Source organism: Puntigrus tetrazona, chromosome 3, assembly GCF_018831695.1.
Source record: "Puntigrus tetrazona isolate hp1 chromosome 3, ASM1883169v1, whole genome shotgun sequence".
Lineage (NCBI taxonomy): Eukaryota > Metazoa > Chordata > Actinopteri > Cypriniformes > Cyprinidae > Puntigrus > Puntigrus tetrazona.
Genome location: NC_056701.1, coordinates 14,641,159 through 14,664,840, shown reverse-complemented (window position 1 = coordinate 14,664,840; position 23,682 = coordinate 14,641,159). Strand labels below are relative to the sequence as shown.

Genomic DNA, 23,682 nt, shown 5'->3' with positions numbered 1-23,682 from the left:
GTTTGTTCTTGAGTTCAACCAGAATGTTAGTTAGAGGCCTGTTATCCGTGATTATTTAATTACATTTAAACAACTGTACAATCTTTGTAACGACACGAGCGCGTCATGTGGCTGGTTGCCGTCTAATTTGAGTGTTTTAAGAAGGTATTGAATTCTTTCATCTCTCATTGCTTTAGCGTTGTTGGAAAGTAACTAGTTACATGCAATTAATTACAAAATAAATGTCATTGTAATCCGTTACAGTTTACTGAGGAAAATGTAATTTAAATTACAGTTAATTATGAAAATGTTAACGATTACAAAGAGGGTTAATTTTTCTTATATACACACACATTTATTTGATTTCTTTTATAAATGTCAGTGACTTCTCTAAAATATCAGACAATGTTTCAAGAGTTTGGTTTATTTGCATTTATGTAACGTTACGTTATATTCTTCATTTATTTATCTGCAGTTTCCTCCCCCCAAAGTCATTATTAGATGCCAGCGTTTAATACCATAGCTATTGAAAGATATTTTAAAAAACAGTATCATCATAGATACTAAATTATTTCTTGGTATGATTTTTAAATCTGCATATAACACCAAAATAATTTGAGAGGAAGTCTGATTTTGTGGTGGCTGTGACTTACAATTAAGTTTGTGGATTTCGACATAATTAGTGTGTGATACTACTGTAAGGTTAACCCTGCCTGGTTTACGTGTCTGAAAATGATTAACAGTTGAAAACATTAAAGAGTTTATAAAAATAATCAAATGTAATCAGTTGCATTACTTTGATGAACTCGGCTACATTTTAGATACGATAATTTGTAATCCGGAACCTAATTTTAAATATTTATGGCTCAATTTTATTGTAAATACCGTAAACGGGCATGATTTAAATTTAAACGCTCTTAAAGGCTGAAAAAAAATGTTAGTGATTCCAATATTTGTGTGTGTTTTATGTGACAACGTAATGATTTTATTACTCATAAGAGAGTGATATAAAGACAATACTGAACTCGTAGTCGAAGAGGAAACGCTTAAATTATATCCCGAAGCCCTAAGTAAAATATGTACAAATGTTATGTCATAATAGAAACGACGAGCTCTTTATGTCAAGAATGTTTCTTCTAAATTCCTATTATTATTATTATTATTATTATTATTTGAAGTGTGCCGCATGAGAATCTTTAGCGACTTCCTTCCTGTCCAAAAATCGACGTCACGCAGCGGAAGAGTTTTCACTTATTTTCAGGCTAATATGGCAGCGCCGTCGGGTGGAGGCGATACGGGTGAGTGCCGCTTTTATGTTCAAATAATGGTTTTCGCTTGTTTTCCCGAATCGTAACTCGTACGCCCGACAAAGCACACAGACCGACGCTTTCGTGTGTATTACAATAGTATTTGTCACGCAAGTTGGGGGGTTTGCTCAACGCCGTTCACACTGTCACAACACCGCTGTCTGTCTGAAACATGTCTGTACTCATACCGATCACTGGACGATCCGGCGTTCGGAGCTACACATGACTGACGATAATGACAAGAGCTGAACAGACAAACCGCAGTCATCCTCGGCTGTGTGCCAAAGCGAACCGTCTACCCAAACAACATTTTTGGCCATCACGCGCGTTCCAAAATAATTTATAAGCATCACGGGCGCGTTCCGGAGGGTCGATTTGTTCAGAACGCGCCCGCGACGCCCACGAACGCGGTGTTGGTAGGCAGCGAGTTATTTTTTGAGGCGCTTAATGTTGGCTGTGCTCGCGTGCCCCGATACCGCGATGTTGTTGATTTCCAGCAGAGGTGACATCATCGTTTCAGTGCTGATCTGTTAGGAGGGAGGAGGAGGAGGAGGAGGGTAAACACTCATCATCACAACAACTAGAGCTGGCCGTGTTACGGGTATTGGGACGGGTTGCTGTCGATTTAAAGATATATAGCTCGCATAAAGAAGTCACCTTTGTTGCTTAATCATATGTTATTCCAAACCGGTATCGCTGTCTTTGTTCTGTGGCACACTAAAAGAGATGTTAGGCAGTGTAACAGCATCAGTGGCTATTCACTTACATTGCATCATCTTCCATAAAATGGTCGTGAACGGTCACCAAAGCATTTTTAGATGAAATGTGTGTTTTAAATCCTGCTGTATTGATAAAAAAGTAGGCCCTCGGTTTATTTTATTGGGGGGGGTCTAGTCTGGAGGGCCTCTGGTCTGTTTAGCTCTGATCTCAGTTACACACACCTGAACCAGCTGATCTAGGTCTTGTGCTGCGTTCCAGGTGGGTTTTTGAGCCCGTAAGTCAGGACTTTGTAGCGTTCCAGGCAAGTCACGCCAAACTGCCCAAACACAGGGAATTTTGGTAGCTGGATGTAAACAAACCAGCGTGGCGCTCATTTACAATCACATCTATAGCCAAAGGTGTTTCCTTGCTTATTTGAGGGAAACAGAGGAGGCAAAACGGCGCGCAAGGGAAGCTGTTAAACCTTTTACTGTACCACTTACATAAACGCTGCACCCGTTGGGGTTGTCGTGGCTGTTTGTTTTATTTTAATTATTCATTTCAGCTGTTTTATTTCATAAATATTGTTGTACATACGTCGTTACATTTCTGTTGTAGTTTTAAATACTATTGAGATATCATACGTATTCATACAGGCAGTTATTGATGTACACGATTTAATAGTCGGTAATAAAATAAGATCAAATAGATAAAAATAGGACTTCAATAAAACATAGACATGAATGAAGTAAAGTACTTAAGTTTTTTTTTGTCAAGCTGCCAACTTTTATTTGTAGGTATCTGTAATGCCCAAATGCTAAGTAGGCAGCTCGCTAGTTTTGCGACACAGCCTGTATGTATTGTGTTCGTGTCAAGTGAAGATTTAAAGTCTTTTGTTTTATTTGAATATTTAAATATGTGAACTCGTACTTAAAATGAGTTATTCATGATACATACTTGAGGGATTTAGCTCGCGCGAGTCTCTTACTCCTTTAGACAGCTCGTGCATATTAGTTTCTTTACATCAACTTTACTCACCAGGAAACTAAAACCAAATGTGTGCTGAATTATACATACACTGCTGAGTCATGTCACAAACAATATGGATTCCGCTGTCAGATGCATATCGGTTCCCTTTTAAGGTCATAATGGTGGTGTTAGACCTGTGTATCGACACATGTACTTTTGTTTTCTTTATGCTATATATTTTCAATCCATTTTGTTTAGTCTAACTTAAAAAATCTAAATAATTCAGGACACTTCTTGTTATTGTTTCAAACATTTGAAGGCATTGGCAATGACCAGATAATTTCCTTGGGAGCCGCTCTTCTCAATAAGTGAGTATCGTCTTATCTCTTCTCTACATGTTCTCTGTGTTTGGTTTTGCTCATTACCTCTGTCGCCGAGGCCCGTCTCTCGCAGCTTCGTCTACGAACGAGTTCGTCGCCATGGAGACAGTGAAGCTGAATTAACCCGGAGTCAGCTGGGTGGTGTTGAGCTGTGCGACCCCAGCCATAAACGCCTCGCGCAGTGTTTGCAGCAGATTGGAGATGAGCTGGATGGAAATGTGCAGCTGCAAAGGTAATAGATTGCAGAAGACATCTTAACTCTCTCCACAAAGTCTCTTGTTGTGCTCAGAAGTGCCCACTGGATGGCAATGTGCTGCAGCTCATCCACACCTCTCCGTTGTCATTTTGATTTAGTATGTTGAATGACTCCACTCTCCAACCCACCCAAGAAGTCTTCATGAAAGTGGCGCGGGAAATTTTCTCTGATGGGAAGTTCAACTGGGGCAGAGTGGTAGCGCTTTTCTACTTTGCGTGTCGGCTTGTTATCAAGGTGAAGACCCGCGTAAGATCAAATCTCAAATCGAAATGCATTGTTTTGATTCTTTAAATATACGTCTTTCTTATTCCTGTACTTAAAGGCTATTATAACCAGAATTCCTGACATCATCAGAACCATCATAAACTGGACTATGTCTTACATTCAGGAACACGTTATTAATTGGATCAGGGAACAGGGTGGATGGGTAAGTCTTGACGGTGACTTCCTTAAAGTCCTGTGAAACATTGGGTGATGTGTTATTTTATAAGACAGGCCACAGTGACCTTTACCAAATCCACTGATACCACAAAAAAACACCATGATAATTTCACTTCTCTAATGCGACGCAGAAGTTCTAGGCCAGACATAGAATACTGTTCAAAAATTATAAAGCCATACATAGATCATATACTTTTAAAGAATTGGCGTTTTTATGTGGCAAGGTAATCACTTAGCCCCCGTGTCGTTTCCAACCCATAAAAGCTTTGCTCGTCTTTGGAAGATAATTTAAGATACTTTGGATGAGAACCAAGAGGCACCATTTTGGAGAGTATCCGCTGTAGAGGGGCAGTCAATGGGACAGTCACAAGCTTCCCGGTTTTCAATCAAAGTATCTTAAATTGTTTTCTCAAGACGGACTAAGCTTTTACACGTTTGGAACAACGTAGATGCGTATGATTAATGGCAAGATTCTCATTTGTATCCCTTTAAATTGATCGAAAGTGACAGTAAAGACATTTATAAAGAATACAAAAGAATTCCAAAAGAAAACATTTGAAGTTATTCTTGTTGTTCTTTCTATTCATCAATGGATTTGATTGTATTGTTTGGCTATGCAATTATTGACTTAATATTTATGTCAGCAAAAAAAGTAATTACATTTTTCAATTAATAATCCATGGTATTTGTTTTAAAAATCAAAGTACCCCTAAAATATATATGAATTTCTTTTTAAATGATGACTAATCTGTGTACACTAACATCAGTTGATAATTTCTTTTACTTTGTGCCTCTACCACGTAACTCATTAAGAGAAATCATTTGAATAAAATATATGTAAAGCATTTCAGGCGAATACAGTTGAATGAAAAAAATGTTCTGGCTCTTTCAAGTTGTATTTGAAGTCAAGATTTTGAAGACCAGAAAAGTGCATCATAAAAAGTGCTCCACACGACTCCAGGGCAATCAAGGCCTTCTGAAGTAAAGCATCGATGCGATTAATGTAAAAAATATCAAAATGTTTCTAGCTTTATAAACCGTAATCTCTAGCTTCCACTAACCGTCTCGCGTGGTTTCACGAAAGAGTGGAGCTTCAGTAGATGACAAAGGTGAAGCGTAAGATCTGTGAGACTTTCATGAAAACCGAAGGAAAACATATTGGTTTATATTGAAATCTTCCAACATTTTTCTTTACACATTTTCATTTTGTGCATCTAATTCATGGCCGGTGTTTTGGTCTCTCCTCTGCGTTTCTGTGGCTTCTCCCTGGATCTTACGCTACACCTTCCTCATTCTCTGGAACACCGCTCTGTTGTGAACATTCGTATGACGGTTGGCACAGATTAGAGATTAGAATTTTTTTTTTTTTATCAAAATAAACCTTGAGGGTAATTTTAATTTTTGGGGGGTGAACTATCTTGTTAAAGCATTTTATTTTAGTTAATTATATTTCATTTTAATTGATTAATTTTTAGCTTTAATTAAAATGGATTAATTATCTGGTTAAATGTTCCCTTTTTTCCTCCCTCAGGAGGGAATCCGCTCCTATTTTGGAACCCCGACATGGCAGACTATCGGCGTTTTCCTGGCTGGGGTGCTCACCACAGTGCTGGTGATCCGCAAAATGTGAACAGACTGGCAGGAAGGTGGAGAGAAAGAGAAGCGAGAGTTGAGACGATGAACAGAGGGTGAAACAGACCAGCAAAAGAGAACAGAAAGATGAGGGGGAAGAGGAAGGGATTTGGAGAAGAGATACAAAGAAAAAGACAGTTAAAGAGCGTTAAAAATGGCCTCAGCTAATCAAAAACAATGAGGGAGGGAGGAGGAAGAGGAAAGAGCGAGAGTCAAGAATGATGCAGATGTCTTGAGCCAGTCTTGTTGCTCCTGAGCTTGTGCTCTTTCAATTTTGACAACATTTGCACTGAAAATCAGAGATTAATGCGTAAGTTCAGGTTTAGGCTTTATTTGAGCTATTTATTTTTAATTTGGGCTTATAGGTGTGTAGGTTATATACAGGACTGTAGTGGTATTTGATTTAATCTGTTGAAATGCTGAAATTTCACATTAAGTTAAGTTCTTTTTATTATGTTATTTTTAGTTTTTCCTCTACAGTCAAAACGACATATGATAAATAGATGCATTACCTTATAAATGGAATTATTATTATTACTATTATTAATATATTATTCTTAGCATTAAGATAAAAGCATAATTGTATCTGTCCTTTTTTAGTGCACTGTCATTTGAAAGAGTGGGAATGGGCTCAGACTGTATTCTGCTGATATTTTAATTTCCTATCTCTTCCTCGTCCTCCTCGTCTTTTTTTTTCACTGTCTCTAGTTCTTCACGGTAGGGACTATGAAATAACTGTAAAGGTTATTGTACTTGAAGGTTGAGCCTCTTAAGAGTTCATGAAATGTTTGCAACAGCGTTTTGAGAAGTGCAGCCAACCAATCATCACTCTGGTTGTGGTGTGTGGGTGTGTCTTCGTCAGTAAGCCCCTCCCACGAAAGGGATGGATAAAACTAGTGACTCTTAAACACATTGAATTTCTCTGAGCCATGATGATCTCGTTTTTTGCAGAACCAAATATTTTCCTTTTCAAATTCCTTTTGGATTCGACAATCCAAAGACTTCAGATGCAGGTGCAGACTCTCTGACAAAAAAGCAGTTTGTTTGGCTTGAGCTGGTGCAAACATACGCTCTTGCAGGACTTACAGGCCGATTAGTTGAGCTTCTTTTCTCAGCAAGGTCTTCTCAGTACTGTATTTTTAAGATGGTTAGCCAGACCCACAATCCTACTTTTACATGCAATTGTTCTTTCTTTCTTTTTTTTAATATACTTGTTTCTTTATCTTTTGGCTGTTTGGATACAGTTTCATAATCTTTTATTTTTGGTTCTTTCGTTGACAGTGCCTTGGCCTTTTTATGATATTAGCCACCACTTTTTCATCTTTTTCTACATCTTTGTAAACTGGTATAAAATTGTGCACCCTAAGGCAGTTTGTCTGCTGTGTGAGCCCATGAGTTTGTTTTGTAAGTCGTAAAATTAAACAATAAATTGTTTTTATGGATTTCAACATAAATGTGTGGTGTTTTAATGACATGCAGGAATTATGTAGTAAACAAGTATTTAAGCAGCTCAGCTTCATTAGATGCATCCTGGGTTGTTTCTGACAGTATTACGACACTTGAAAGCTGTTTTTTTCTTTTACCAGACAGACTAATTTAAATCAGTAGTCTGAAAATCTCTAAAATGAGAAACAATAAAAATGACAAAAGCACAAGTTTTCTAAAACCTTAAGTTCCTTATATAAAAACACAAATTCAAAGTAGAATGAAAAACAAGTTTATTTTTAATGAAGGACTCTAAAATAGTTCGTTTAAAATTTTGATGTACATATTTATGTCCCACAGGTAAACCGTACTGACACTGAAAAGTAATTCATAAGTGCTCAATGTTTAAGGCATATACTTGATTGACTAAATGCTTTGCCATCTCGCTATTCTTGCAGACTCACTATGATCTTCACAACACAGCACAGCAAAAAGACATGCATATTCAGTAAAAACAAAATACTGAGAATGTAAAGCAATAATATGACAACGGCTTGACAGATGATGAGGATAGGATAGATGAGATTTATGAATACTAATTCAAAGCAAAAGTGGTTTGACTGGAACAGCGCTCAGCGTCTGGTCTCCAGCACTCCCTCTCTGATCCTCCAGCTCCACGGCAGTTTACAGTCGAGGCCGAGGGTGCAGCAGTGGCTGGAGTCGGGGGCCGGGACGCAGCGCAAAAACAGGCTGTTATCTAGGACCTCTTTGTCATGGGGCACCAAGCATCCATCCTCTGTTTGCAGACTGAAGACGTTCTCTGAGATCTACAAGAGGGAGAAGATTTTACATTCTAGCAAATAAAACATGATCTATACACACACACACACACACACACACACACACACTGTTTACCTGATCACTAATTCCTCTTGCAATGTGGCCTACTTTCACCCCAGGCGTCTCCCGAATATGAAAGCATTTCCCGTCAAAGTCCCTAATATAAACATCCACGCCTGAAGAAACAAAGCACAGATGAGAACATGGCACAGATTTCAGAATTTAGCATTTTTGCTTTATTTTTACTTAAATAAATGCAGCCTCAAAGAGCATAAGAGGCTTTAAAAAAAAACGCTTCCAGAGCCCAAACATTTGAACAGCACTGTATATGCCTTTGTTAATATTTATATTACTATATCACATTTAAATAGCATAATGTATAAAAAAAATTTTCAAGGATATTAAATGACTAAATTTAACCGTTGTCGAACGGTGTTTGTTTATGTAACGATGCTTTGCAGGAGTTGTCCACACACCGTCGAAGCAGCGGGGCCGGGGGTGATGCGTGGGGGCGAGCCAATCCCTGCTGAAGCTCTGGCCTTCAAGGCTGTTGTAAGAAAACACGCCTGAGCTAAGGTCATCACCGGGGCCCACTGACCAACGCCCCGAATCCTGGGAGGAAAAAAAAAAAACCCTTTGAATTTCAATCAAGTTGTGGCTGGTTAAACGCAGTTGCTTTACCAGCAAACAACAGGTGATAAGCATTAGGAAGTTCTGTATTTACTAGACATGTATCAGGTTACGGGGAATTACAGGCCGCCTCACATTGAGGATTCTCAACTTGACGCTTGGGTTTGTTTACCTTCTTGTCCCAGTATTCTCTAGTGGAAAGCAGCTGCTCCTGTTGCTCAGCAGAATGAGGATGGGAAAGACTGCTCACGTAGAAATCTACAGAGAGAGTTAGACAAGTGTCATGTTCTGCAAAGTCATAGTTCGGATGCCTGTGATCACAAGTAGGGGCCTAATATAGGGGCCAAATATTGGGCCTACGCTTATATTAGTTAAAACATCTTTGATGTGGAAAAGTGCTTAACGTCACGTAAGGGTCTGAGAAGATGTACGCATTTTTAGTACTGCAGGTTTTTGAAAATGTTGTGCAATCACTGTTCTAAAATTAAAGGATTTGAATGATGTTAATGACATTAATTAGGAGTGCTTTACAAGGCAGAGCGCTGAAACCATTCATTTGTGCACAAGTTTTCACATCTGAAAGAGGTTCATTTCATGAATCACATATACGCGTGTTCGAGAAATGATTTGATCGATTTTAAGATGGTTTCTGTGCAACATTTTATAAATGAGGCCCACTGAGCTTCCTGCCTCATAGTTTTGATGCTAATTTTGGGATATGAGATTACACCAAAAAGCAAATAAAATCTACAAAATACCATTTAAAGTTTGGGGTTGGTATGATTTTTTTTTTGTCTCTTTTCCTCGCCATGGCTGTACTTACTTGATCAAAAACAAATGTTAACATTTTTTTTAATATAATTGTTTTGGTTTCATTTTTTTACTATTATAAATGTTAAAAATAGCTGTGCTGCTTAATATCATCATATTTTTTTTACTCTCACTTAAACAAATCTTACTGAACAAAAGATGTAATTGGGATCAGTAAGATTTAAAAACAAAAAAAATGCCTTTTGTTCAGCAAGAAGTGATTAAAAGTGATAGTAAAAAAGATTATGATGATATTTAATAAATGAAGTGGCTTCAAATTCCATTTCTATTATTTTGTGTCATTTTTCCCAGAAGTAACCAAGGAAACAAAAGATTGAATTTAATGCATTAATTTCACAACTGGAATGTAAATATAGTTACTGTGAGTCTGATGGACAGTGTAAAGCTGGCCACTATGAATATGACGTGATCAGCTGGCAGCGGCTCACCTTTCAACAGCTCTTTTTCCGGGACCGTTGGTTCTGGCTCGGCCTTACTGACGATCTGTGGCTCAGGTGAAGCGCTCTGAATGTGTAACAGTGACTTCAGAGGAGAGTGGTCGCGGTTTCTTGTCTCCTCAGTCTGTTTCCACTGTTTTAGCTTGTCCGGCTTATCGTTACGTTCCCCGTCACCGGCTCTCCTCTTCTGCTCTGAGCTCATCCACTGCAGCTCAGAGTTATCAGAGGACGTGGTGTGGCGAGATGTGGTGGGTGTGGCCGAATGGGCGGAGTCTGGATTCTCTGGCTTCCCCAGCGGTTTCTGATAGGTTCCTCCTCTGGCGGGGCTGTGAAGTCCCCCCACTGCAAATAAATTCAAGACTTTTTATTTGTGCAACATTCGATGTACAGCCATTCGAACGAATTTGGCGGATGTTTATCGTTACCTTCTTTAAGCGCTTTGGCAGTTTTAGCAAACAGTTCTTTGGCAGAGGCTCGTTTGTTTGGATCTTTCTGCAGTCCTGATCTTATGACGTCTGCTGTATAGGAGCTGCAGTCATGTGGGATTTCCCTCACTGGCGGAGGATCTTCTGCTATCTGTCAGCACGCAAACACAAACAATGCAAATCGTGTAGTTTTCACAAAACACGAATTAAAAGTGGGAGGGGTTTATTTAAACAGTTTCCGATCGTAGCTAACCTTAAGGTATAGTGGACGGGAATAGTAGCGGGTCCACGGGTGACAGCCGTTGAGCATGTGCAGAAGCATACAGCAGCTGCTCCAGATGTCTGCTTTTGAAGAGCGCGGCTCATTGAGCACAACCTCAGGTGACATGTGTGATTCTGTGCCTTTCAGACCTAAACGCATGCAAAAGTGAAATGATTCATTTATGTGTGTGCCCGTGTTCTCTTGACATGTATTTGAGTCTATAACGCAGTGTACTTACTATCGCAGTAACTAAGCCCTTGTTCGTCCAATCTCTCAGAGAATCCGAAGTCGCACAGGAATGCATCTTTCCCATCTTCTGACAGCAAAACATTATCCGCTGAAAAATAAAAGACAAACATGAGAACGCGAAGTGAGCTAAAATGTAAATTTAAGCAAACGACTTATGTCTGCCTACACCCGTTAATCTTCATAACCAACGGGAAAGTGAAATATGGAGAAATCAATAATGTGATGACGTTTTCTGATTAGAAAATGAAGGCTTTAAGGGCATCCTCATCAACATCTTGATGACAGTGAATTAAATTGATCGTCATTTTCTTCTATTTTTGTAACCTTCAGTACACTGACAATACACTTTTTGTAAGATCTCAGAAAGTGCTGAATAATATTGTACATATATAGAAGCCTAAAACTAAAGCTATCTGACTACTAGTAACCCGTACAAATGCAAGCCATTTTTAATGCTAATGTTTCACAATATTGTTGAGTCACGCTCAATTAGACTAGCAATGTGTATTTAGAAAATAAATATTTTTGCCTGCGAGCACATATCTTCCCATAAGCCTCTGCTCTAGAACCGGCGATTGGACAGTTCCAGGAAAAGTTAAAATTGGAGCGTGTGAGACTTTCGGTTTCTAAATTGCAAACCACGGCTTGTTGACTGAAGAAGAAAAAAAAAACTAGATTAAATTACTGATAATCAGACAGGATCAGATCTGGACAGCAGGTGGTGCTGTAGATGTCAGAGCAGAAAGGTTTGTTTTACGGCTTGCTTGAATTTAACTGCCCTTTATCAATTTGAATGGCTGATTAAGACATAAAGCTGCTCATTTATTCTCTTGTGTCCATCAGCATTACATACGGTCAGTTCTTCAGTCAGTGTCTAGTTTCTTTCTCTCTTTCTCTTGATCTCTCCTCAGTCTCTTCTCCCTCCCCCCTCATCTAAACCAGATGAGTCATGCTGTGGGAAATTCCCAGCCCCGGGTTGCTCACATTGTACTCTGATCTCTCTCTCTGTCTCTCTCTCTCTCACCCCCCACAGGTGCTGTCTCACACTATCCCCTGGAAAAACAACTAAAGCTAGCCACAACTGAAATCAGGTTAAATTCCTTAAAAGCAAATCTATAGTTCTTTAAATGGCTAATTCATTAAAATAAAATTAAAATTCTTTTAGTGTCTTCTGTGGTAACTCTGAATATAACCAAATTCATGAGAATTTCATTGCACATTTATAAGAGTTATGGAGTCGATCAGTATAGTAAACGTCAATTTTATTATTTTATTATTATAGTATTTTTTTATATTATGAGTACATTTTTTTATATATTTTTTTCAGATTTTATTTCAAGTTTTAGTAATAGTGTTATGCGTTTTTGTAAGTGTTATTGGATTTTGAAAAAAAATATTTGTACTACTTAGTAATTTCATTAGTTAAACTTAATTAAAATGCAGAATTTTGATATCGTGCCTTTTCTGAACACACATGTGGAAATGTTACATTACAAGGGTAATTATATTTCATAAAAAAAAAATCTCAATCTCTTCCACATTTAATCTCATTTGCTGTTAAGAAGACACAATTGCCATATTAAGGGCATCTCATTGTGAATTTTCATTTCTCTCTGCGGTTTCCAAAGAACTGTGATCCCAAATGAGGAAGTGCAAGAAAAAAAAAAACAAACATCCACTTTCCACATAAATAACGAAAAGACATTAAATGTCAATATTATCTTTCCACGCAAGTGAAACACAGGCGGTCTTGAATTAGTGAAGAGAAAAGGAAAAAACTGCAAAATGAATGACACATAGCTTAAACCCCTTTCGAATGCTTCAGCGTCATTCTGCACGTACCTTTGATGTCCAGATGAAGGACACGCTTCTTGTGCAGGTGGTTTAGTGCCCCCAGTACTTGCTGAAGGTAGTGCAGGGACAGATCCTCTGGCAGGCGGCCTCGTTCCTCCACCAGCTGTCCTAGAGAGCCTGAAGAGAGTGCAAAGTACATCAACCATTTCCATCTCTCAAGAAAACCAGAACATCAGATAGGAAATAAGGAACTGAGAAACAGATGAAGGAATAAAGAAGTTGTTTTTTGTGTCTACAAAGGCTCTTGTGAGCACTTACTGGATTTAAGGTCCATGAAGAGGATTATGGAAGGACCTTCACGCACCACTCCAAAGAGCTCCACGACCTGAGGAGACTGCAGGGCACTCCACGAGCCCACCTCCTCACTGCTGAAACTCACCAATGGCACCTGGAAACACACACGTCCACAAATCAACAGACAGTAACTTGCATTCGGATGCCAACAGTGGCATCTGCCAGAATAAGAAGACAGACACAAAAGGAGAGCACAAATACCTTTTTGGCGGCACACATGAAGCCAGTGCCTTTGTCTTTGATGCTGTAGACCTCTCCAAAGGAGCCCTGCTTAAGAAATCTACAGCGTTCATATTCCCGTCCCTCTCTGTACTCATAATTCACTGGTTGTAGTCCCTAGAAAGGGGTATAAGATATGAGATGTTGATTTGAAAGGATGTTATAGATGTTGATTGGCCAATATCATTATCCAGCCACGTTGCAATACACAATATAGTGAAAGGTTAGCTTTTTCCTCACTTGCATACTGTACATGATACGCCTAAATTTCCTTTAATGTTTTTTTTTTATTATTTAGACCAAAATAATTTTAATCTGACATTTTATATATTATTAATTTAATATATTATTAATAGTTTTAAGAAAGTTTGTAACCAGGCTGTTTCTGGTCACCGCTGACTTCCAAAAAAAAATAAAACATTTAAAATACTACAGAAATTAATGTTGAGTCAAAACAGCCTGGTTACAAACTTGCTTCCTTTGTGTTCAGAAGAACACAGACATTTATACAGATATACACACTACATGAGGGTGAGTAAATGATGGTAGAATTTTTCGAAGTTTTGAACTGTAGAATGTAGTGTACTGTAGTGTATATTTAAACTTGTTTATAAAGACAATACATATATCATTTCTTAAAAAAAGTGAAACAACTTCATCAGTAAAGGCCATAAATGCAATACTGATGCAGCAGTTCCACAGAACTTCTGAAAATGGTTCATTTCAAAGCACACGACAAGCACAGTAAGTATGTGAAGACGCTTCTTGGTACGGTTTGCTTATTCTCTTTGCAAGGAAACTCCCTAAACAGAACTAGGCTGGTGAGGTAAACATGAAACCTCACTGAACGCTAGAAAAACAGGAAATAGAGACCGCAAGTCAATTTCTGGCTGTGTGTAAACATGCATGCGTGTGTGCTTGCGTTTCTCACTCTCTCTCTCTTCCTCTCTAAATTAGTAAGCTTATGTTGTCTTGAACCGTATTGTCTTTCTAGAAGAATCGAGTTTGCGTGTGCCCGCGTGACTTATAGCTTGTGCGCTTGTATGTAAATTTGTATCTTTCAGTCTGAGTGCATACATGTGTCAATTTCAACATGCTTCTACGTCGTATGTTTCAAATCACCTCTTTGAAGAGGATCCCTTCATTCTTTTCGCTGTCCTCTCTCTCGTCCTCATCCCTCTCCCTCTCCTCTCTCAGCACGTCTTTGACAAAGCCGTATGCAAAGCAGCGTTCTTCGCTTGTAACGAAGTTCCTCAGGGCTGTAACAGCCAGAGGGCATTCGGTCTCGCTTCTCAGGGGAGACTTCAGCTCCCCGCTCTCTTGACCGTAGCTCTGGCAGGAGGAGACTTTGGGTAAGGACTCCCACAGATAAGAGTAAGACGGGCCCTCTGTTTCCTGCACGGACACCCGCTCCGTGCTGAGCCCACTGCTGCCGTACGTACTGTTGTTGTTGTTGCTGCTGCTGACACACACTGGATGTCTAACCTGAAACAACAAGACACAGCAAAGCTGACTGGACTATTAGAGAGAAAGCCAGTTGAAAAGCACTGCATAAAATCAATGTCAGTAAAAAAAAAAAATCCAATTTGGACCTGTAAATGTGTCACTTATGTCAAGTGTGTCAGGCATCTAGGGAGAGCTAAAGACAGGCGTTGTTTGACCTAGTAGTTAGCTAATCATTGACTTCCCTCTGGGACATTTTATAAACACAGCTGATACAATAGTCATATATATATATATATATATATATATATATATATATATATATATAAACACATACATTTAGTTGGAAAATATATAGTGCGCTATCTAAGCAATAAAAGCGCACTGTGGAGCTGAAAATGTGCATCCAAAATCCTATTAGTTTCGATCTGGTATCGTGCTAAAAAAATGTCAGTCAGTATTAGGTTTCTGCTGAATTTAGCGCCTAATTAGTTCTGCTGAATATACTTAGTTCACCTGTATACATTAACAACAATAACTATAATGTTACATGTCTTAGTATCTACTATAAGTGTATAGCACTACTACTGTTAAATAATGATCCTAACTTCTACTTTCAAACAGAAATCTCAGTTGGACAAAACGTGATTTTGTTTTTTGAATTGTTGAAATATTAGTGTTTTAGAAAAACGCTTAGCCTAAAGATGTGCTTAATTTATTGTTATTATTGTAATTAGTTCTGCTTAATAATCGCTGCTGAGATAATATCGACTCAGCATCACTTGAAACTTAAGTAGAGGCTTGGGCCCAAAAACAGTATTCAATCTGTCACAAATTAACTTGACATGAACAACCCTTTACTGAGTAAACAAGAGGATTTAGATAGCAGCTCATTATGTTTTTAAACAAAGCCACTATATCTTTTATTGAACTCAAACCCCATTCGTGTAATGCCCTCCCCTCCCCTCAGCTTTATGGTTATTACAGTTAACTGTCTCTAACCTGAATGAAAGATGAAGAAATGCACTCGCCGCTGTCCTGTTCTGGCACTCCAGTGACTCCCAAGGACTCGTTTACCTGGCTGTTCCCGTTCACTTGCCTCTCTCCCCGTTTTCGCCGTTTCTTATGGCGTTTCTTTCTAGGCCGACTGCGTGAGATGGTTTCAAAAAGCGACTGGGAGGAGATGCTAAAACGCAACAAGTTTAGTGGTAAAAAAAAGTTATGTCAGTATAAAAGTTAGTTGCTGTGACATATTAATTCCTAGTATTAAAAGAAAACATAATGGAGCATGCGTTTGTGTGACAGTCGCATAAGACTTTACCTGCCGTTGGGACAGAACTCCTGTGAATCCTGGGACTCGCCTGAAAAAAAAACACACATTTTAGCCCAAATGCATATTTAAATAAAACACTGAGAAATCAGTGAAATCTGTTTATCTGTTTCGGTCTTGATACTTACACTCTGCCTGTGCAATGATGGATTGTTTCTCGGTCCTCTGTGTCCACTCATGGTGTGCAGTTCCACGATTGATCCAGGTGCTCAACTGCCCCTGTTTGTCCCTCTCTCCTCCTTTGCTCTCCGTGCGAGAGGCTGGGGGGCTCAAGCTGGGGCAGTTGAGAACTTTGATGTCCCTTTGGTCCATGTGGGAGAACGGGACAGTGGAGTTAAAAAATCTCTCATTTAGCTGCATCCTGAAATGATCTGAAACAAAGAAAACTAATTGATGAAACAATTCGGTCCCTTATTGCTCCTATGGCAGAAGTAACATCGGATGTGTGCATCACTAAAGTGCTTAAATATGATCCGTCATTATCTTTTTGTCTCAAGCACACAAACACACACACACACGCACACAAGCCCGATCGTAACCGTTTTGTGGGAAAAAGATCCCACACACCTGGCCTTCACTAACCGGCGCCGGTTATGCTGACTGGCAGGGGTGGGTATTTTCTTTCAAATACAAATTCATTAAATCTTCCCTCTAACTGTGATTGGTCGCAAAGCCTGAACTTTGTACCTGCTGAAGGCAAGAGAGGACACTGTTCTCAGTGTTTTCAGTCAACACAAAGACTCTATTCTTCACATTAACACTTCCTGCTCCTCAAGGCTGATCTGTGGAGCCGCTGTGGGCAAAACATGAGTTTTCTTCTGCTCATTAAAATGAAGTTGGGAGCTGTGCGGCTGTGTGCTGACACTGTTTGACGGGATGTTGTAGTACAACCCACGATAAAATAAGCTCACCAGTATGACTATTAGGACTCATTTTGGAACTGAAAAAGTCCTAATTTAGAACATTATATCAGAGTATTATCTCTGATGAATTACAAAAGTAAGTTAGCTTGTGATCATAAACCCAACGTCAGTGACTGCTTCTCACTATTTCAGCGTAGGCATACGTGGGAGGTAAACGTACCAAAGATCTTTTTTTGCTTTGTTTGACAGGTCTATGATACATTCTCAAATCAAATTCCTCAGAAGGTGTGGCTCAATTATTTTTCCTTCTAGTTCCTCATTGTTTTGAACTACAGTAATGCTTTTGTTAATGGAACGTAGTCCGTATGAGAAACAGCAGTTGTGCCTTGCTTTAAGCAATAAACTTTGAATTATCTGTAGTTTAGTGTATTATAGATGTTTTTTTCCATCTGCGACTGTTTACAAACCCCTAGCATTTTAATAGTCGTATCATGCATTCCAGCCTTTAGCAACTGTATATCATTACATCACTTTAAAAAAATTAATAAAAATACTCAGAACACCTTAGCAACTAAAGAAACAATCAGAAACCACTCAGAAAACCTTAGTAACTTCACAGCGCCCCAGAATACCTTACCAACCACACTGGCATTGTGGTGGCAGGCCCTGCAAACCTCATTTTCTTCTTTCTAGCTTTAATAAATGTGGAATCGTTTAACTAAATAACATTGCATTGCATGATTAAAATGAATCAGACGCAAATTGAAAAATTTGTAGTGCGATAATTATTCCAAAGGCTCCGAAACCTGAACAAGCAAGTCTTTTTGTTCCATTCAGCTGGAAAGATCTCCACAGCCTGGAGAAACTCTGCAAGCTCTCACGCTGTTACAGCATGTTGCATCAGTGAGACTTTATATGACCCCAGTTAATCTGTCCCACACTCTCCCTTTTCCTCCCCCCCACCCTCTCTCTTATACCTCTACACTAAGAGAAAACAGGCCTCCATCTAAAACCATCGTCATCTGTGTAGATGCTGCCAAAGGCTTATTGGCGGCAAGGAGCCGAATCCTCCATTTTGATAGCTAATGGAGAAGCTGTTACATCATCCGAATGACTTCAGAGAGCACTCGCAGCGCCGTGGGAAGACGAAACTGCATCGGACAGCGCTCTATACATGAGCAATGGAAAAAACGGTGCAAGAGAGTCACGCAACCTGTAGTTCCTCAAACGTTCTTCGCCCTGTGAGCAGCTTCACATGAGACCCCATCAGAGACTGACATCATGAGACCGGCACTGCTGCTCACTGTCCTTTCCGTTACAGTACAGCCATCTGCATTTAATTCAACTCACCCATTTCAATAAGGCCCGCAGGAAAAGGCAAAAGAGAGAGGAGAAAACGTACCGCTTTTTAAATGCAGCCTCGAATGCACAGAGCAAAGCTTGAGAGATCTCGTATCATATGATGTGATCCAAACACTCGTTTACTAACACTATCACAGCCGGTCCCTCCTCTCTCTCTTTCATTCTCTCTCTCTCTCAGTCAGCTACAGATCCCGTTGGCTCTCTGCCGGGTTGAGAGCGGCTGCGCTCTGATTGGATAGAGCTGATTTACGGGAAATCATCTCCATTTCCCCTCCCTGTGCCCCCCCCTCCTCCTTCTCCTCGTGAGGCTGCAGTTCGGCTCTCAGTAACTTCACCTGCGTAACAGCCTCTCGATCTTTCACTTTAACTTTCTCTTTTACAAATACATCTACCTCAAACCTTTTGTTTCTATTCATCTGTGCCTGTGTTTTTAGCATTTATCGTCTTAAAGGGACAGTTCACCAAATTCAAATGTTGTCATCATATACTCATCCTCGCGTAATTTCAAACCTTTATGACTGATTTTATTTATGGACAATAAAGGATATTTTGAGAAGGCAATGTTCTTTAAAATATCTTTAATATTCTTATGTTCCACAGAAAATGTGATAGTTTCAGACTATAGGTTCAGCTAGAGTAAATAATGATTAAATATTCATTTTTGAGTGAACTATTGTTTTTTGTTTTTCTTTGTTTAGTAAGACCTCATCAAATTGAGAAAGGTCAGATCTTGCTCATCTACCGTAACTTCACAATTCACTGACGTCATGTTAGTTGTCACTGGATTACCATATCAAAGCCTGCATCCAAAATGCTGTCATAATATCCAATAATCAATGTGCAAAGCTCAGTAACTACAGTCCAAAGTACACTTTGTTTTTGTAGGGCATGCAAATAGTTATAGTAATAGTATTAGGAAGTTATCCAAATATAAATGTTGTCATTGACAGATGAAAAGAAACAATTCTCCAAAAATATATATATATATATATATATATATATATACACATAAATAAAATGACTGTCCCTAAATGACTACTACTGTATCTACACACCCTACTTGTTTTTTATAACTGGTTTGACTGCTTCACTGAATCGTTTTCAAGTTAGAAATAACTTGTCACCTAAAAGGTATGTCAAAACAAATAAACAACATTTCACTGCATTACTATTTTCTCTTTGAAGGAAATGGAGCGAACATCTGACATCAAACATTTCTCAGAAATGACAAAACCATTCAAAATTCAGTATGTTTTTTTCCAAATGAAGAAATGAAAATTCAGCAAGGATGCCTTAAATAGATCAAAAGAGACTAATTATTGTGTACCAAAATATTTCGGTGTCAAATTCTGTTCTTTCACATTTGCTCTTCATCAAAGAATCCTGAAAAAGGTGCCACCGTTTTATTAAGCAGAACAATGGATCAGATGGATCATGGGAAACATGACTTTTGTTGCTGTATTTCTGATCAATTAAAGGCAGCCTTAGTAAAAGCACAAAAGGCTTCTTTTGAAAACATCTTACCGACTTTTAAACGGTAGTGTATTATTCACATAGTAATAGCACATCTATATGTTATCAAAGCTAGAAAACAGAGCTAGCAATGTCATTTTCACACTGAAAACTTTTTTCAGGCACATTTGTTACAGTCAATTAATGTTCAGGCTACTACAGAACAGGGAGTTATGCCACACCCAGCATCTGTCACTTCTAATTAACAGTTCAGGGAAATAGTGCGGTTTGGCTTATAATACTCGGACAAAAAACTCGTTATCAGACGTTAACATTTCATCAAACGCGTCAAAACTCACAACCTATAATTATTAACAGATTAAAAAAAAAAAAAAAAAAAAAAGTAGACATGCAGGTTCTGCTTTTTTTTTAAATGTCGAAAGTTTTTTTGCAGAAGTGAGAACACATGCAGATGAGGAAGAAAACACAAAATGACAGACAGTTGATTCAACGATTTATAGCGCACAGAAGCGTGGATGTTTCGGGGCAGCTCAAACAGGAACAGTGTGGTAATGAGGCCAGAGACAGGGCAGAGAAGAAAAACACACACACTAAGAGGTATAATGACAACCTCTTACCACTGAAGTGTGTGACAAAAAACATTGGTTTAACCTACGGGAATGTCCACTTCACAATGACTGTGTGTGTGTGTTTGGAGGACAAGACATTAGGCAATTACACAGTTTTCATCACTGAGCGGTAATGCAACCTTTAAAACTACTGCCTTTTCACTTTTCTTTCAAAAAGATGGTTGAAAGTGCAAAATTATTAAAGCACAAACGCTTTTTCAACTCGCTTTTTCAACTCAACCCAAGACACGACATATGAAAAAGTGTAAAACGAATAAATATCACCCTCCTTTCGCGTTACTTTTTGTTTTGCAAATTTCCTGAAATTTTAATGTTTACATATGCAAATTAGGAGATATCTTAAAAGTGCGCTTATTTGCATACTTTCTTAAACATAAAGAGAAAATGTTATAAGAGCTGGTTCAACCTTCAAGGCAAGCTTTATTAAAATATTAGATCGATAAAATGATCTATATATCAGAAAATACCGTCAATTTAAGAGTGCAATTTAATATAAACCAGGTCAATGATAAAAAAGCTACCAGTTTGAAATAAAAGGTTTAAATAAAGCTGTAAAGTTTGGTGTAGATAGGTTAAAAAATTTAATTATAGAATGCATTTCAAGATTTAAATCTACAGATGCTAATAAATAAAGGATACACTTGTAACGTGATGCTTGATTTCTACTAGTTTGAAAGAATAACGTGTGTATACAAAATAGCCTGAAAACTTACCAGTGCGTGGAAAAATAAGCGTTTAGCTTGTAGTGTATTGTGGAAAACAGATTGAAACGCACACATTGAGAAATTAAGCAGTGACTCACTCACGCCCCCACACAAGAACAAGATGCTTTTGGCCTGAGTAAGTCCTGCTAATGTCTAAACTCAAGCATTGAAGGCCTGCGATTCTGGACCTGCTGCTCAGCCCCTGAATACCTGTCAGGGGCCCCTCTGCACTTTTGCCACCAAGAGACACTCGATACATAAAAGGCCGTTGCTATTCAACACTATTTCTATCGCATTGCATAACGGCTTTCGAGGACAGACATTCAACACGTGATAATAGACTTTGCACTTACGTACTGTACATGAAGATGATATGAATTGTACTACAGTAGATCCTTGCACACCGAAGGCAAGTTTTAAAAAATTAAGCAACTTAATATATTAAGTCTTTTTAAGTAATGTTACACATAATATGTAGAGAAACTTTTTTTTTTTTTACGTATTTCACACCGAGGAGATGTGCAAGATAAAATCCTTTTCCAACGACGTTATCTCCCAATTAGTTTTTAGACATGTATATTTAAAAAGATGTTGAAAGTTCGTGAGCTTTTGCATAGAGCAAAGCATTAAAACATTTTAAACGATGAAAGGCAGAATCGTTTAACTTCCTCCTCCGCGCCTCCGCCATTTCGCACAAAATCAGGAGTCCTCCCGAGTCAGAATCGAGCGAATCGGGCTTTTGTCCCTATTCAAGACAGGCGTTCGTGACGGACACTATAAGGGTAATTCGGTAAAGTTAAGGGAACTTACCTTAATTGTTTTTAATAAGACGAGAGAATGTGTCTTGCGTCGGACGTTGTCGAGCTCTTCTGATGGTCGGTTTGAGACAGGAAGAAGAAGGATGCGTGTCAAATCATAGTAAGCTGCCTTCATAGACAGCATGCTCGGGCGTTACTACCGCGTTCGCGCTGCTGTCTAGGTAGGTAGCCCACTTAGTTTTCAGACGCGCGAATGTGACACCACCGCTGAAGATTCATACTGAAAGTAAAGATTTTAAAAGCAGTTGAGGTTGCCGTTAAACGGGCAGACTGACTGTATCAAAAGTGTTTTGTCAATGAATTAATATTAGACTGAGAAAAATGCAATAAAATAACCTATAGGATCCCAGTGTGGAACGCTTTAAAGCTTTATTTAATTCTCTCGTTGAGGTAGTTTTAGATATGTTTTAAAGGAAACAATGTAAACGTGACATACCCACTCATACCTGTTGAAAAATATAGGACACTTTCCATAGATCGGTGGTTTTAACATAAATCGCAAAGTTCTTTATTAAAACGTCTTTCATTTTAATTTCATTTTTAGGTTTAAAAAAATTGTTCTTCATCTTCTTTGAATACGTTACAGTTTTTAGTAGCGTAATGCCAATGTTTTGGTCTACAGCGCCATCTACCGGTGAACCGGCGTGCACGTACAGTGCATGCTCACACGAAAGTTGGAGGAAGAAACGTCCCATGAGAGGATATGGAAAAACTTCAAAGTAACATAATTTTGAAAATGGGCCACAGACAGCCAGCCTGGGACTCCTGAGGAATGTGTTGAACTCATGTCTAACTTGACGTAACTGTTTCCTCTGACTCGTCCCATCCTAGCTAGAATAAGAAAATGGACTGGATTCATTTGGTTTTTAATTATCCAAATTATATGATGTTTTTATTTTGTTGCACATAGGATTTTATAGAAAACTAAAACCACAACAAAATTAAATTGCCTTTCAGCTATGGGAAGACTCATATAAAAAAGATTTGATTAGCTATGAGCAATGCTATATAAATGATGTTTGTAGAGAAACAGCAATCATGTCTGGTGATGCCATAAAATTACATGCAAGAAATACTTCTTGTGTGATGAGAATATCTTACACCTGCATTTGTCAGTTTTGTCTTATTTGAATGAATAAATATATTACAATTTATACTGTACATTGAAGACCTTTATGATGTACGCCTATTGTATATGAAGCTCCATCACTTATAAATGTTATATACACTTTTAAACTACTGCTTTTCCATTCAAACAGTGCAAACCAACTAACAACTTAGTACCTATGATAAATGTATGTTTGATTCAAAATATCTTATAACAGTTAATTTATTGGTGAAATGTTAGAATTGTCATATTACAATTACACTAATGTGAAATACCTTCTAGAGAATTGAGAGTTTTCCATTTGAAAAGAGATTTCCATTGATTGGTTTTTATCTATTTTTTTCTTCTTTTTTTCTTGAACAAGATTGTGAACCAATGAGATTTTTTTTTCTGGCACCAGAGGGGGCCCTGACAGAAACTAACAAACGATGGCTGACAAAGAATCACATGAATGATGCATACTATATGTATATACATAATACAATAAAATAACAAAACATAAAATATCTTAAATAACAGACAGAATAAAAGTGTATTCACATTGAAAATTAATTATTATTTCGCCATTCATAAACAGATATGTAAAATATTTATATAAACTACAACTATAAATCATATAAAAGTGGATGCGTGAATTGTATAAAATAATTCTTTTTTATTTTTTGCAATAAATGCACGGCATTCCCATCGTCCATGCTATGAAGAACAAACACCAGCGATAGTTCAAATGCTTTATTCCAGAGCCAATGCTTTGGGAGTACGGCGCTCTTAAGTGATTGGACAGATAGCCCATCAATCAACAAAGACGCGCTGCCATTGGTCT

The 23,682-nt window shown here is 38.3% G+C and overlaps 2 protein-coding genes across 4 annotated transcripts; one reads left to right on the top strand and one right to left on the bottom strand.

Moving 5' to 3' along the window:
* Positions 1–7: 7 nt before the first annotated feature.
* On the top strand, positions 8–7,111 carry baxa (BCL2 associated X, apoptosis regulator a). Its single transcript, XM_043233826.1, has 7 exons — positions 8–144; positions 1,158–1,277; positions 3,274–3,322; positions 3,408–3,566; positions 3,689–3,824; positions 3,913–4,017; positions 5,563–7,111. Exons 2-7 carry the CDS (start codon positions 1,166–1,168, stop codon positions 5,659–5,661), a joined length of 660 nt encoding a protein of 219 aa, XP_043089761.1. The 5' UTR covers positions 8–144; positions 1,158–1,165; the 3' UTR covers positions 5,662–7,111.
* Positions 7,112–7,364: 253 nt separating this feature from the next.
* On the bottom strand, positions 7,365–21,876 carry map3k14a (mitogen-activated protein kinase kinase kinase 14a). 3 transcript variants are annotated; one of them, XM_043235121.1, is made up of 16 exons: positions 21,744–21,876; positions 16,031–16,273; positions 15,894–15,933; positions 15,575–15,758; positions 14,252–14,614; positions 13,112–13,246; positions 12,875–13,004; positions 12,605–12,733; positions 10,752–10,850; positions 10,505–10,662; positions 10,252–10,402; positions 9,818–10,168; positions 8,731–8,816; positions 8,405–8,540; positions 8,004–8,104; positions 7,365–7,915 (listed from the first exon to the last, which is right to left on the bottom strand). In XM_043235121.1, exons 2-16 carry the CDS (start codon positions 16,260–16,262, stop codon positions 7,721–7,723), a joined length of 2,490 nt encoding a protein of 829 aa, XP_043091056.1. In that variant the 5' UTR covers positions 16,263–16,273; positions 21,744–21,876; the 3' UTR covers positions 7,365–7,720. The 3 variants fall into 3 exon arrangements, with proteins under 3 accessions (XP_043091056.1, XP_043091057.1, XP_043091055.1); XM_043235122.1 differs by lacking the exon at positions 21,744–21,876 and adding an exon at positions 18,168–18,320; XM_043235120.1 differs by lacking the exon at positions 21,744–21,876 and adding an exon at positions 18,116–18,137.
* Positions 21,877–23,682: the final 1,806 nt, after the last annotated feature.